Source organism: Hyperolius riggenbachi, unplaced genomic scaffold (assembly GCF_040937935.1).
Source record: "Hyperolius riggenbachi isolate aHypRig1 unplaced genomic scaffold, aHypRig1.pri scaffold_166, whole genome shotgun sequence".
NCBI lineage: Eukaryota > Metazoa > Chordata > Amphibia > Anura > Hyperoliidae > Hyperolius > Hyperolius riggenbachi.
In genome coordinates, this window is record NW_027152377.1 from 317,964 (window position 1) to 333,211 (window position 15,248).

Consider the following 15,248-nt stretch of genomic DNA (forward strand, 5'->3'; position numbering starts at 1 on the left):
CCTGCAGCACATTACAGAGTACATAGTCATGTCACTGACTGTCCTCAGAGGAGCTCACAATCTAATCCTGCCATAGTCATAGTGTAATGTCCTACCATATTATTATTATGTATTTATATAGCACTGACATCTTCTGCAGCACTGTACAGAGTACATAGTCATGTCACTGACTGTTCTCAGAGGAGCTCACACTCTAATCCTACCATAGTCATAGCCTAATGTCCTACCATATTATGTATTTATATAGCACTGACATCTTCTGCAGCACATTACAGATTATATAGTCATGTCACTGACTGTCCTCAGAGGAGCTCCCAATCTAATCCTACCATAGTCATAGTCTAATGTCCTACCATATTATTATTATGTATTTATATAGCAGTGACATCTCCTGCAGCACATTACAGAGTACATAGTCATGTCACTGATTGTCCTCAGAGGAGCTCACACTCTAATCCTACCATAGTCATAGTCTAATGTCCTACCATATTATTATTATGTATTTATATAGCACTGACATCTCCTGCAGCACATTACAGAGTACATAGCCATGTCACTGACTGTCCTCAGAGGAGCTCACACTCTAATCCTACCATAGTCATAGTCTAATGTCCTACCATATTATTATTATGTATTTATATAGCAATGACATCTTCTGCAGCACATTACAGAGTACATAGCCATGTCACTGACTGTCCTCAGCGGAGCTCACACTCTAATCCTACCATAGTCATAGCCTAATGTCCTACCATATTATTATTATGTATTTATATAGCACTGACATCTTCTGCAGCACTGTACAGAGTACATAGTCATGTCACTGACTGTCCTCAGAGGAGCTCACAATCTAATCCTACCATAGTCATAGTCTAATGTCCTACCATATTATTATTATGTATTTATATAGCACTGACACCTTCTGCAGCACATTACAGAGTACATAGTCATGTCACTGACTGTCCTCAGAGGAGCTCACAATCTAATCCCTACCATAGTCATATGTCTAATGTCCTACCATATTATTATTATGTATTTATATAGCACTGACATCTCCTGCAGCACTGTACAGAGTACATAGTCATGTCACTGACTGTCCTCAGAGGAGCTCCCAATCTAATCCTACCATAGTCATAGTCTAATGTCCTACCATATTATTATTATGTATTTATATAGCAGTGACATCTCCTGCAGCACATTACAGAGTACATAGTCATGTCACTGATTGTCCTCAGAGGAGCTCACACTCTAATCCTACCATAGTCATAGTCTAATGTCCTACCATATTATTATTATGTATTTATATAGCACTGACATCTCCTGCAGCACTGTACAGAGTACATAGTCATGTCACTGACTGTCCTCAGAGGAGCTCACAATCTAATCCTACCATAGTCATAGTCTAATGTCCTACCATATTATTATTATGTATTTATATAGCACTGACACCTTCTGCAGCACATTACAGAGTACATAGTCATGTCACTGACTGTCCTCAGAGGAGCTCACAATCTAATCCCTACCATAGTCATATGTCTAATGTCCTACCATATTATTATTATGTATTTATATAGCAGTGACATCTCCTGCAGCACATTACAGAGTACATAGTCATGTCACTGACTGTCCTCAGAGGAGCTCACAATCTAATCCTACCATAGTCATAGTCTAATGTCCTACCATATTATTATTATGTATTTATATAGCACTGACACCTTCTGCAGCACATTACAGAGTACATAGTCATGTCACTGACTGTCCTCAGAGGAGCTCACACTCTAATCCTACCATAGTCATAGTCTAATGTCCTACCATATTATTATTATGTATTTATATAGCAGTGGCATCTCCTGCAGCACATTACAGAGTACATAGTCATGTCACTGACTGTCCTCAGAGGAGCTCACAATCTAATCCCTACCATAGTCATATGTCTAATGTCCTACCATATTATTATTATGTATTTATATAGCACTGACATCTTCTGCAGCACATTACAGAGTACATAGTCATGTCACTGACTGTCCTCAGAGGAGCTCACACTCTAATCCTACCATAGTCATAGCCTAATGTCCTACCATATTATTATTATGTATTTATATAGCACTGACATCTTCTGCAGCATATTGCAGAGTACATAGTCATGTCACTGACTGTCCTCAGAGGAGCTCACACTCTAATCCTACCATAGTCATAGTCTAATGTCCTACCATATTATTATTATGTATTTATATAGCACTGAAATCTTCTGCAGCACATTACAGAGTACATAGTCATGTCACTGACTGTCCTCAGAGGAGCTCACACTCTAATCCTACCATAGTCATAGTGTACTGTCCTACCATATTATTATGTATTTATATAGCACTGACATCTCCTGCAGCACATTACAGAGTACATAGTCATGTCACTGACTGTCCTCAGAGGAGCTCACACTCTAATCCTACCATAGTCATAGTCTAATGTCCTACAATATAATCATTATGTATTTATATAGCACTGACATCTTCTGCAGCACATTACAGAGTACATAGTCATGTCACTGACTGTCCTCAGAGGAGCTCACACTCTAATCCTACCATAGTCATAGTCTAATGTCCTACCATATTATTATTATGTGTTTATATAGCACTGACATCTTCTGCAGCACATTACAGAGTACATAGTCATGTCACTGACTGTCCTCAGAGGAGCTCACACTCTAATCCTACCATAGTCATAGTCTAATGTCCTACAATATAATCATTATGTATTTATATAGCACTGACACCTTCTGCAGCACATTACAGAGTACATAGTCATGTCACTGACTGTCCTCAGAGGAGCTCACACTCTAATCCCTACCATAGTCATATGTCTATAGACTTAGCCTAGTCTAGAGCCAATTTAGGGGAAGCCAAATTTATCTGTATGTTTTTGGAATATGGGAGGAAACCAGAGTGCCCGGGGGAAACCCACACAGACAATGGAGAACATAGAACTCCTTGCAGATAGTGCCCTGGCTGGGATATGATCCCGGAATCCAGTGCTGCAAGGCAAGAGTGATAACCACTAAGCAATGCTGAAATCAGTTGCAGTGCATCACAACGGACAATATCACATTGCAACACTATTATATGGTGATGGTGCATTCACGTCTACATGTTGGTTGTGCGGCGGGTTCCGGCAGAGTAACTGAACTTGCTGTGCTTTAGCAGATGATGTGCAGCATTACAATTGCAGTGAATCACACTTTTTCCCAGGATGCTCAACACAGAGCGTGGAGTAGTATAAAGCATATATAAAGTGCCCGGACTTGTTGTCCCTACCTGAGGATACTTCTTCATTGGATCCACACGGCTGAGCATGGCGAGGACAAAAGCCGCGGTTTTACCGGTGCCAGACTGGCTCTGGGCGATGAGATTCTGGGGGCTGCAAAGATGCAAAGAAAAAGGTCACGCTGCAGGTATATACAGGTGAAGGTCAAAAAATTAGAATATTGTGCAAAAGTCCATTTAGTTCAATAATTCAACTTAAAAGGTGAAACTAATGTATGAAATAGACTCATTACATGCATTGCAAGATATTTCAAGCCTTTATTTGTTATAATGTTTATGATTATGGTTTACAGCTTATGAGAACCCCCAAATCACAATCTCAGACCATTAGAAAATTGTGAAAATGTTCCATATTCTAGGCTCAAAGTGTCAAACTCTCATCAGCTAAATCATCCTTTTGGTATGTGAACCTTTAGGTCAGATCTTGCTTAAAGGGACACTGTAGGGGAGGCAGGGGAAAGTGAGTTGAAGTTACCCGGGACTTCTAATGGACCCCCCCCCCCAGACATCCTGTGCCCGCCAAGCCGCTCACCGATGCTCCGGCCCCGCCTCCGGTTTACTTCTGGAATTTCAGACTTTAAAGTCTGAAAACCACTTCGCCTGCGTTGCCGTGTCCTCGCTTCCCCTGATGTCACCAGGAGCGCACTGCGCAGGCACAGACCATACTGGGCCTGGTGACATCAGGGGAAGCTAGGACACGGCAACGCAGGCGAAGTGGTTTTCAGACTTTAAAGTCTGAAATTCCAGAAGTAAACCGGAGGAGGGGCCGGAGCATGAGTGAGTGGCTGTGCGGGCACAGGATGTCTGCGGGGGGCGGAGCAACGGTGAGGGGCTGCGCGGACACAGGATGTCTGCGGGGGCGGAGCATTGGTGAGTGGCTGCGCGGGCACAGGATGTCTGCGGGGGGTGGAGCATTGGTGAGTGGCTGTGCGGGCACAGGATGTCTGCGGGGGGCGGAGCATCGGTGAGTGGCTGCGTGGGCACAGGATGTCTGCGGGTGGCGGAGCATCGATGAGTGGCTGCGTGGGCACAGGATGTCTGCGGGGGACCATTAGAAGCCCCGGGTAACTTCAACTCATTTTCCCCTGACCCCCCTACAGTGTCCCTTTAAGCTTCATACTCACCTGGCGATTCTTGCGGCGATGTTACCCGATACCGGACAACAGTTTCATATAAGCATGGTAAACAATGTTGCCTCACCCCAACGGCGATCGTGCATTGTTAAGTGACAGACATGGCGGATCAGATCTTAAAGATCTCCGAAGACTCCGCACAAAGTATCGCAATGGCTTACATCCCATTTACGCCTGTCGTGACGTAACAAGCAGGAGGCGTCGCTTAACAATCGTCAAGGGGACGTTGCTGGACCCGTCGGGTGGAGAGTACAAAGTTTTATTGAACTCAGAACAGCTCTTCTAGCCTAAATCCTGGTACACACCTTGGTACACACTTTCAATTATGATTAGCCAAACAAAAAACAATGTTACCACCTCTGTGTACTATGAGGGTTACCTCAGTGTTCTCCCCAGGCTCTTTTAGCCGGGTGCTCCACCCGGCTAGTTTTGGTGACCACCCGGCAGTCATCGGCTCATCTTCTCCTCTGCTGTATGCAGAGAAGCGCCGGCCCTGCATTCTGTTATCACGCCCCACCCGGCTACTTTTTCTTGCCACCCGGCTACTCTTTCTTGCCACCCGGCTGGAAAAAATTTCTGGGGAGAACACTGTTACCTACACATAGTATTCATGATCTGATGGCCCTCATACTACACAGAGGTGGTAACATTGGTCATTGACTGGTCAGTCATAACTGAAAGCGTGTACATGATCCATAATGTTTCTTCAGTGTAAACACTGGGGGGAGGGGCAATCTGGTTGTTAGGAGCAACAAATTATAGTGCTGATGCCCAAAATTTAAAGAGACTCTTCCCTCCAGAGGAGAGAAATATCCTATACAATAAAACCTGTGTCCGTGCTTTTGCGTACTGCGTATGCGTGGCACGGAGGCGGCAGTTAGAGCAGGAGGACGACAGGGCCAGGGGGTGGGCGTGAGCTCTCGCGCTGACATGCGCGGGAGGGGAGGGGGGTTGTAAGGGAGGCCTAGAACCCGTTATTGTAATGGGCTTAGGTCCACCAGTTAGAGCAGGAGGACGACAGGGCCAGGGGGTGGGCGTGAGCTCTCGCGCTGACATGCGCGGGAGGGGAGGGGGGTTGTAAGGGAGGCCTAGAACCCGTTATTGTAATGGGCTTAGGTCCACCAGTTAGAGCAGGAGGACGACAGGGCCAGGGGGTGGGCGTGAGCTCTCGCGCTGACATGCGCGGGAGGGGAGGGGGGTTGTAAGGGAGGCCTAGAACCCGTTATTGTAATGGGCTTAGGTCCACCAGTTAGAGCAGGAGGACGACAGGGCCAGGGGGTGGGCGTGAGCTCTCGCGCTGACATGCGCGGGAGGGGAGGGGGGTTGTAAGGGAGGCCTAGAACCCGTTATTGTAATGGGCTTAGGTCCACCAGTTAGAGCAGGAGGACGACAGGGCCAGGGGGTGGGCGTGAGCTCTCGCGCTGACATGCGCGGGAGGGGAGGGGGGTTGTAAGGGAGGCCTAGAACCCGTTATTGTAATGGGCTTAGGTCCACCAGTTAGAGCAGGAGGACGACAGGGCCAGGGGGTGGGCGTGAGCTCTCGCGCTGACATGCGCGGGAGGGGAGGGGGGTTGTAAGGGAGGCCTAGAACCCGTTATTGTAATGGGCTTAGGTCCACCAGTTAGAGCAGGAGGACGACAGGGCCAGGGGGTGGGCGTGAGCTCTCGCGCTGACATGCGCGGGAGGGGAGGGGGGTTGTAAGGGAGGCCTAGAACCCGTTATTGTAATGGGCTTAGGTCCACCAGTTAGAGCAGGAGGACGACAGGGCCAGGGGGTGGGCGTGAGCTCTCGCGCTGACATGCGCGGGAGGGGAGGGGGGTTGTAAGGGAGGCCTAGAACCCGTTATTGTAATGGGCTTAGGTCCACCAGTTAGAGCAGGAGGACGACAGGGCCAGGGGGTGGGCGTGAGCTCTCGCGCTGACATGCGCGGGAGGGGAGGGGGGTTGTAAGGGAGGCCTAGAACCCGTTATTGTAATGGGCTTAGGTCCACCAGTTAGAGCAGGAGGACGACAGGGCCAGGGGGTGGGCGTGAGCTCTCGCGCTGACATGCGCGGGAGGGGAGGGGGGTTGTAAGGGAGGCCTAGAACCCGTTATTGTAATGGGCTTAGGTCCACCAGTTAGAGCAGGAGGACGACAGGGCCAGGGGGTGGGCGTGAGCTCTCGCGCTGACATGCGCGGGAGGGGAGGGGGGTTGTAAGGGAGGCCTAGAACCCGTTATTGTAATGGGCTTAGGTCCACCAGTTAGAGCAGGAGGACGACAGGGCCAGGGGGTGGGCGTGAGCTCTCGCGCTGACATGCGCGGGAGGGGAGGGGGGTTGTAAGGGAGGCCTAGAACCCGTTATTGTAATGGGCTTAGGTCCACCAGTTAGAGCAGGAGGACGACAGGGCCAGGGGGTGGGCGTGAGCTCTCGCGCTGACATGCGCGGGAGGGGAGGGGGGTTGTAAGGGAGGCCTAGAACCCGTTATTGTAATGGGCTTAGGTCCACCAGTTAGAGCAGGAGGACGACAGGGCCAGGGGGTGGGCGTGAGCTCTCGCGCTGACATGCGCGGGAGGGGAGGGGGGTTGTAAGGGAGGCCTAGAACCCGTTATTGTAATGGGCTTAGGTCCACCAGTTAGAGCAGGAGGACGACAGGGCCAGGGGGTGGGCGTGAGCTCTCGCGCTGACATGCGCGGGAGGGGAGGGGGGTTGTAAGGGAGGCCTAGAACCCGTTATTGTAATGGGCTTAGGTCCACCAGTTAGAGCAGGAGGACGACAGGGCCAGGGGGTGGGCGTGAGCTCTCGCGCTGACATGCGCGGGAGGGGAGGGGGGTTGTAAGGGAGGCCTAGAACCCGTTATTGTAATGGGCTTAGGTCCACCAGTTAGAGCAGGAGGACGACAGGGCCAGGGGGTGGGCGTGAGCTCTCGCGCTGACATGCGCGGGAGGGGAGGGGGGTTGTAAGGGAGGCCTAGAACCCGTTATTGTAATGGGCTTAGGTCCACCAGTTAGAGCAGGAGGATAAAGATAACAGATAAAAGGACACATTTCTGCAGCCGCGGGATGCACCCCAATGGTAAAGTGTCATGCAAAGGAAACCAAGGGGTTTTGAATCAGGATGTGCGTACGAGAGGAATCGCCGCAGGAGACTTGGGCGCAGGATACAGCCGGTATATGGCTTATCCTGCTCCTGCACAAATTCCCATATTAAATACTATTCCCCCTCCAGGTCGCCATGGATGGTGGGGAATGAAATAATTTGGCTTCCAGCTATTGTTGGAGACCGGATTATTGTGTTTTTTTTTATAAGTAACTTGAGCTCCATCTTCTGACAGTGCTGAAGTTACTCACTGCTGGGCACAAGTCTCCTGCACTGGAATGGCAGTGTTTGCAGGATGATGCCATGTTATTGGCTAACTTAGAGATGAATAAATAAGCTTTGGGCTAATAATAAGCCTTCGTCGGACTTGATTACTGCATTAAGTCAGGTGAAGGCTTATTATAAGCCGAAAGCTTACTGTTTATTCATCTCTAAGTTAGCCAATACATGATATCATCCTGATTGAAAACCCCTTGCTATTACTGATGGCTAACATGGCCCAATACTCTACGAGCATATCTTGGTTTCCTTTAGTAGAAGCAGTATAGCATGGGAGAACTTACGGGTCTGCAAGCATTATAGGGAGAGCAGTTTCCTGGTACATAGATGGTCTGTTGAATCCCATTCCGTACATACTTTTAAGCAGCTCTGGTTTCCTAGAGCGAGGGGAGGAGATAAAAGTTACTAAAAACTGCTGCAGACACCTGTGTGGAGTGAGTGCACAACACTTCAGATGGCTTTTATATGCATTTCATATGAATTTCCTCCTCTGTTCTGAAAACACTTTTTATTTTATTGGTTCTTGAGATTAGTTTACTTTAATGTAAATGGAACACGAGGTGAGAAGAATACGGAGGCTGCCATATTTATTTCCTTGTAAACAATCCCAGTTGCCTGGCAGCAGTGTTGATCATCTGGCATAAATAGTGAGACAAAACCATGGAACCAGAACATGGCTAATCCAGTAAAACCCAAGTGAGAGCACATGATCTGCATGCTTGTTCAGGGGCTAAGGCCAAAAGCATTAGAGACAGGATCAGCAGGACAGACAGGCAATTGGTATTGTTTAAAAGGAAATAAATATGCAGCCTCCTTCAACTTCATGAAGGATTATGCAGAAGTTCAAAGCAAATTAATGCAGTTTGAAAGCTTACCCATGTTACACTTAAAGGACAATTGAAGCAAGAGGGCTATGAAGGCTGCCATACTTATTTCTTTTTAAGCAATACCAGTTGCCCGGCAGTCCAGCTGATCTTCTGCCTTTAATCCTTTTAGCCACAGACAGTGAACCAGCATGTAGCATATCAGGTATTTAACATTGTCAAATATAACACAATCAGCTGCATGCTTGTTTCTGGTGTTATTCAGACACTACTAATAGACACTTCCATTGTCCTTTAAAAGGATAGCAAATTCTTCAAAAAATCGTTCAAGAAACCGCAAAGTAGTGTATTGTACTCCATACGATATTTCAAAAACGTTATTCATTCACAAATTCCAGAGGAACCAACAGTCAATCACATGTACAGTAATCACAAATCCACACTGTGTCAGGCATACCGCTTGCTGGCCCCAGGTGTTCCCCAGTATATATTTTACAGATCCAATACCTGTAAAAGCTTTAGCTAGCAGTCTGCCAGGAGAAAAGCATGATATAAATGTTATTTGTCTTGTCTATTTCTCTAGTACAGGTGGCCGACAGGCCCCAATCGCTGCTGATCCCCTCGCTAATACATTACCAAGCCTGGATCCAGCGATCACACAGCCTCCCCGCACAGCTCCGGTATCTCTATGGGAAGGATTGGGATTGCGCATGACGTCATGTACGATCCTCCCCATAGTGAAGACTGGAGCTGTGCGGGGAGGCTGCGTGATCGCTGGATCCAGGCTGGGTAATGTATTAGCATCAGCAGCGATCACACAGCCTCCCCGCACAGCTCCGGTATCTCTATGGGAAGGATTGGGATTGCGCATGACGTCATGTACGATCCTCCCCATAGTGAAGACTGGAGCTGTGCGGGGAGGCTGCGTGATCGCTGGATGCAGGCTGTGGTAATGTATTAGCATCAGCAGCGATCACGCAGCCTCCCTGCACAGCTCCGGTATCTCTATGGGAAGGATTGGGATTGCGCATGACGTCATGTATGATACTCCCCATAGTGGAGACTGGAGCTGTGCGGGGAGGCTGCGTGATCGCTGGATCCAGGCTGTGTAATGTATTAGCATCAGCAGCGATCACGCAGCCTCCCCGCACAGCTCCGGTATCTCTATGGGAAGGATTGGGATTGCGCATGACGTCATGTACGATCCTCCCCATAGTGGAGACTGGAGCTGTGCGGGGAGGCTGCGTGATCGCTGGATCCAGGCTGTGTAATGTATTAGCATCAGCAGCGATCACGCAGCCTCCCCGCACAGCTCCGGTATCTCTATGGGAAGGATTGGGATTGCGCATGACGTCATGTATGATACTCCCCATAGTGGAGACTGGAGCTGTGCGGGGAGGCTGCGTGATCGCTGGATCCAGGCTGTGTAATGTATTAGCATCAGCAGCGATCACGCAGCCTCCCCGCACAGCTCTGGTATCTCTATGGGAAGGATTGGGATTGCGCATGACGTCATGTACGATCCTCCCCATAGAGAGACCGGAGCTGTCCGGGGAGGCTGCGTGATCGCTGGATCCAGGCTGGGTAATGTATTAGCATCAGCAGCGATCACGCAGCCTCCCCGCACAGCTCTGGTCTCTCTATGGGAAGGATTGGGATTGCGCATGACGTCATGTACGATCCTCCCCATAGTGGAGACTGGAGCTGTGCGGGGAGGCTGCGTGATCGCTGGATCCAGGCTGGGTAATGTATTAGCATCAGCAGCGATCACGCAGCCTCCCCGCACAGCTCTGGTATCTCTATGGGAAGGATTGGGATTGCGCATGACGTCATGTACGATCCTCCCCATAGAGAGACCGGAGCTGTCCGGGGAGGCTGCGTGATCGCTGGATCCAGGCTGTGTAATGTATTAGCATCAGCAGCGATCACGCAGCCTCCCTGCACAGCTCCGGTATCTCTATGGGAAGGATTGGGATTGCGCATGACGTCATGTACGATCCTCCCCATAGTGAAGACTAGAGCTGTGCGGGGAGGCTGCGTGATCGCTGGATCCAGGCTGGGTAATGTATTAGCATCAGCAGCGATCACGCAGCCTCCCTGCACAGCTCCGGTATCTCTATGGGAAGGATTGGGATTGCGCATGACGTCATGTACGATCCTCCCCATAGTGGAGACTGGAGCTGTGCGGGGAGGCTGCGTGATCGCTGGATCCAGGCTGGGTAATGTATTAGCATCAGCAGCGATCACGCAGCCTCCCTGCACAGCTCCGGTATCTCTATGGGAAGGATTGGGATTGCGCATGACGTCATGTACGATCCTCCCCATAGTGGAGACTGGAGCTGTGCGGGGAGGCTGCGTGATCGCTGGATCCAGGCTGGGTAATGTATTAGCATCAGCAGCGATCACGCAGCCTCCCCGCACAGCTCTGGTATCTCTATGGGAAGGATCGGGATTGCGCATGACGTCATGTACGATCCTCCCCATAGAGAGACCGGAGCTGTCCGGGGAGGCTGCGTGATCGCTGGATCCAGGCTGGGTAATGTATTAGCATCAGCAGCGATCACGCAGCCTCCCTGCACAGCTCCGGTATCTCTATGGGAAGGATTGGGATTGCGCATGACGTCATGTACGATCCTCCCCATAGTGGAGACTGGAGCTGTGCGGGGAGGCTGCGTGATCGCTGGATCCAGGCTGGGTAATGTATTAGCATCAGCAGCGATCACGCAGCCTCCCTGCACAGCTCCGGTATCTCTATGGGAAGGATTGGGATTGCGCATGACGTCATGTACGATCCTCCCCATAGTGGAGACTGGAGCTGTGCGGGGAGGCTGCGTGATCGCTGGATCCAGGCTGGGTAATGTATTAGCATCAGCAGCGATCACGCAGCCTCCCTGCACAGCTCCGGTATCTCTATGGGAAGGATTGGGATTGCGCATGACGTCATGTACGATCCTCCCCATAGTGGAGACTGGAGCTGTGCGGGGAGGCTGCGTGATCGCTGGATCCAGGCTGTGTAATGTATTAGCATCAGCAGCGATCACGCAGCCTCCCCGCACAGCTCTGGTCTCTCTATGGGAAGGATTGGGATTGCGCATGACGTCATGTATGATCCTCCCCATAGTGGAGACTGGAGCTGTGCGGGGAGGCTGCGTGATCGCTGGATCCAGGCTGGGTAATGTATTAGCATCAGCAGCGATCACGCAGCCTCCCCGCACAGCTCTGGTCTCTCTATGGGAAGGATTGGGATTGCGCATGACGTCATGTATGATACTCCCCATAGTGGAGACTGGAGCTGTGCGGGGAGGCTGCGTGATCGCTGGATCCAGGCTGGGTAATGTATTAGCATCAGCAGCGATCTTGGGCTACCGGCAACCTGCTAGCCTAGTGCTAGCTAAAGCTTTTACAGGCATGGACTCAGTAACATTTATACTGGGGGATTCAAGGCTGCAAAACCTCCTCAGCAGTGTAACACTCAGGAGGTTAATGGTAATTCCAGTCTTTTACATCCAATCTTACCAGTTCTATGTAATATGCAGGACTGCCTAGATTAACTATTCAATATATTCAATTTACCTCTCTACTACATAGACTTGGAAAAATTGGATGAAAAAGATTAGATCATTAGTGGCGACCTTTTGTGAAGCAGATTTCTGACATCGGCTCACTTACATACAACTGACACACTGCCGCCCATCCAGTACTCACAGATGGAGCTCCTCAAAGGTCTTCACAGAATAGAGTGGGGAGGTGGGGTCCCGTTGCAGAATGTCCATGCTGTAATGAGACTTCACCAGCATCTCGTGGCTCAGCTTGTCGAGAAGAGAGGCGGTTGCCAGATCCTCTGCAAAATCACACAAGTTTAGGAAGAGCTTTCAGAACAAAGGTTATGGGTTACCTTCCCTCATAAAGACAATTCCAGACATATCATTTGCTTGTACACATGAAGCTACAAAGCTAGCATTTCATTTCATTAATGCATAGGATAACATATTTCTACCAGTTAGCCATGAATACTTTCCTTTTTAATATATATTATACATGACTGGCTGAGTTATGTAGCCTCCTTTCTGTACTGATAGTAAACTAGCTGCAGTGTGTGCTGATCCCTGCTACCTTCAGTATGTACAGCATAACCTGTTACTCTGTGCCTGTACTGATAGTAAACTAGCTGCAGTGTGTACTGATCTCTGCTGCCTCCAGTATGTACAGTATAAGCTGTTACTCTGTGCCTGAACTGATAATAAACTAGCTGCAGTGTGTGCTGATCTCTGCTACCTCCAGTATATACAGTATAAGCTGTTACTCTGTGCCTGTACTGATAGTAAGCTAGCTGCAGTGTGTGGTGATCTCTGCTACCTCCAGTATGTACAGTATAAGCTGTTACTCTGTGCCTGAACTGATAATAAACTAGCTGCAGTGTGTGCTGATCTCTGATGCCTCCAGTATGTACAGTATAAGCTGTTACTCTGTGCTTGTACTGATAGTAAACTAGCTACAGTGTGTGCTGATCCCTGTTGCCTCCAGTGTGTACAGTATAAGCTGTTACTCTGTGCCTGTACTGATAGTAAACTAGCTGCAGTGTGTGCTGATCCCTGCTATCTCAAGTATGTACAGTATAAGCTGATACTCTGTGCCTGCACTGATAGTAAACTAGCTGCAGTGTGTGCGGATCCCTGCTACCCCCAGTATAAGTTGTTACTCTGTGCCTGCACTGATAGTAAACTAGCTGCAGTGTGTGCTGATCCCTGCTACCTCCAGTATGTACAGTATAAGCTGTTATTCTGTGCCTGTACTGATAGTAAACTAGATGCAGTGTGTGCTGATCTTTGCTACCCCCAGTATGTACAGTATAAGCTGTTACTCTGTGCCTGTACTGCTAGTAAACTAGCTACAGCGTGTGCTGATCTCTGCTGCCTCCGGTATGCACAGTATAAGCTGTTACTCTGTGCCTGTACTGATAGTAAACTAGCTGCAGTGTGTGCGGATCCCTGCTACCTGCAGTATGTACAGTATAAGCTGTTACTCTGTGCCTGTACTGCTAGTAAACTAGCTACAGCGTGTGCTGATCTCTGCTACCTCCGGTATGCACAGTATAAGCTGTTACTCTGTGCCTGTACTGATAGTAAACTAGCTGCAGTGTGTGCGGATCCCTGCTACCTGCAGTATGTACAGTATAAGCTGTTACTCTGTGCCTGTACTGATAGTAAATTAGCTGCAGTGTGTGCTGATCCCTGCTACCTCCAGTATAAGCGGTTACTCTGTGCCTGTACTGATAGTAAACTAGTAGCTGCAGTGTGTGCTGATCCCTGCTTACTTCAGTATGTACAGTATAAGCTGTGACTCTGTGCTTGCACTGATCGTGCAGGACATGCAATCATGTAGTATGAGCATGGGGAAGCATGCCTGAGCCCTGGACTGGCACCTTCATATTATCCTTCTCCACGGGACATGCATAGGCCCCCTTGAAGATTACTGTCAAGGGCTTGTTGGTAGAAACCTTAGAGCCGCACTCCTCTTCTGGCAGGAGCCCCGTCATACTGCGCGAGTACAGCTGCACCTGCCAAGTAAGCCAGAGCTCCGTGCTGCTGTGCAGCCACGCTTGTGCCAATGAGAAGTGTGGTCCCGATCACCTGGAGGGTCCCGGCAGAGGACAGCATTGGAATTCTCTGGAGGATCCAGAGACTACCCTCATCTTAAAGGACCACCATCGCGAAAAAAGTAGTTTGCTAAAATGTGCCAGGGCCGACAGGTTTTGGGCCAGTCCATCTCTTCATGGAGGTTTCTCAGGGTTTTCTTTGCAACTGCTGTTCAGGAAATGCTGTTGAAAAAATAGAAACCCCTGAGAATCCACGAGGAGATGGACTGGCTCAAAACCTGTCAGTTCTGGCACATTATAACTACGGTACCTACTTTTTTCACGATAGTGGTCCTTTAAGTATTTACTTTTTGATGCATCGGGTTCCCTTTAAACCTTGGTAAGTCATGAAGGATCAAAAAGCCCCCTGGATTTCTTACTGCTTCGTATGTGTCCGTTCGAGAGCCATAACTTCCCTTTACCAGTGACATCACATGAAGTGGGTCTCCCAACAGGGGCACAAATCGTAAAAAAACAAAACATGGATGAAGATGGCCAGACAAAGCCACAGATGACAACACTTGGCAGACGTTTTCAGTGCCGGTTCCTGGTCGGCCGATTCCTGGCTCCGGTGAGAAGATGGAGAACAGGTTGCCATGGGTCAGGTGTGGGCAGCACACTCATAGCTGTATCCCACCAGGCAAGACAAAGCCACAGATGACAACACTAGGCAGACGTTTTCAGTGCCAGTTCCTGGCTCCAGTGAGAAGATGGAGAACAGGTTGCCATGGGTCAGGTGTGGGCAGCACAATCATAGCTGTATCCCACCAGGCAGGACAAAGCCACAGATGACAACACTTGGCAGACGTTTTCAGTGCCAGTTCCTGGCTCCGGTGAGAAGATGGAGAACAGGTTGCCGTGGGTCAGGTGTGGGCAGCACAATCATAGCTGTATCCCACCAGGCAGGACAAAGCCACAGATGACAACACTTGGCAGACGTTTTCAGTGCCAGTTCCTGGCTCCGGTGAGAAGATGGAGAACAGGTT

The 15,248-nt window shown here is 49.2% G+C and overlaps 1 protein-coding gene across 1 annotated transcript in view; it reads right to left on the minus strand.

Annotated features, from left to right (window-relative positions):
• LOC137543688 (ATP-dependent RNA helicase DDX25-like) overlaps positions 1 to 12,465 on the minus strand; it is a 76,484-nt gene extending 64,019 nt beyond the window's left edge. The window contains exons 1-3 of the mRNA XM_068264811.1: positions 12,333 to 12,465; positions 8,088 to 8,180; positions 3,306 to 3,408 (exon numbers count right to left, since the gene is read on the minus strand). Of these exons, the coding sequence (XP_068120912.1) occupies positions 3,306 to 3,408; positions 8,088 to 8,180; positions 12,333 to 12,424 (288 nt within the window). The 5' untranslated portion in view covers positions 12,425 to 12,465. The remainder of the gene's footprint in view (positions 1 to 3,305; positions 3,409 to 8,087; positions 8,181 to 12,332) is intronic.
• Between the last annotated feature and the right edge of the window lie 2,783 nt (positions 12,466 to 15,248).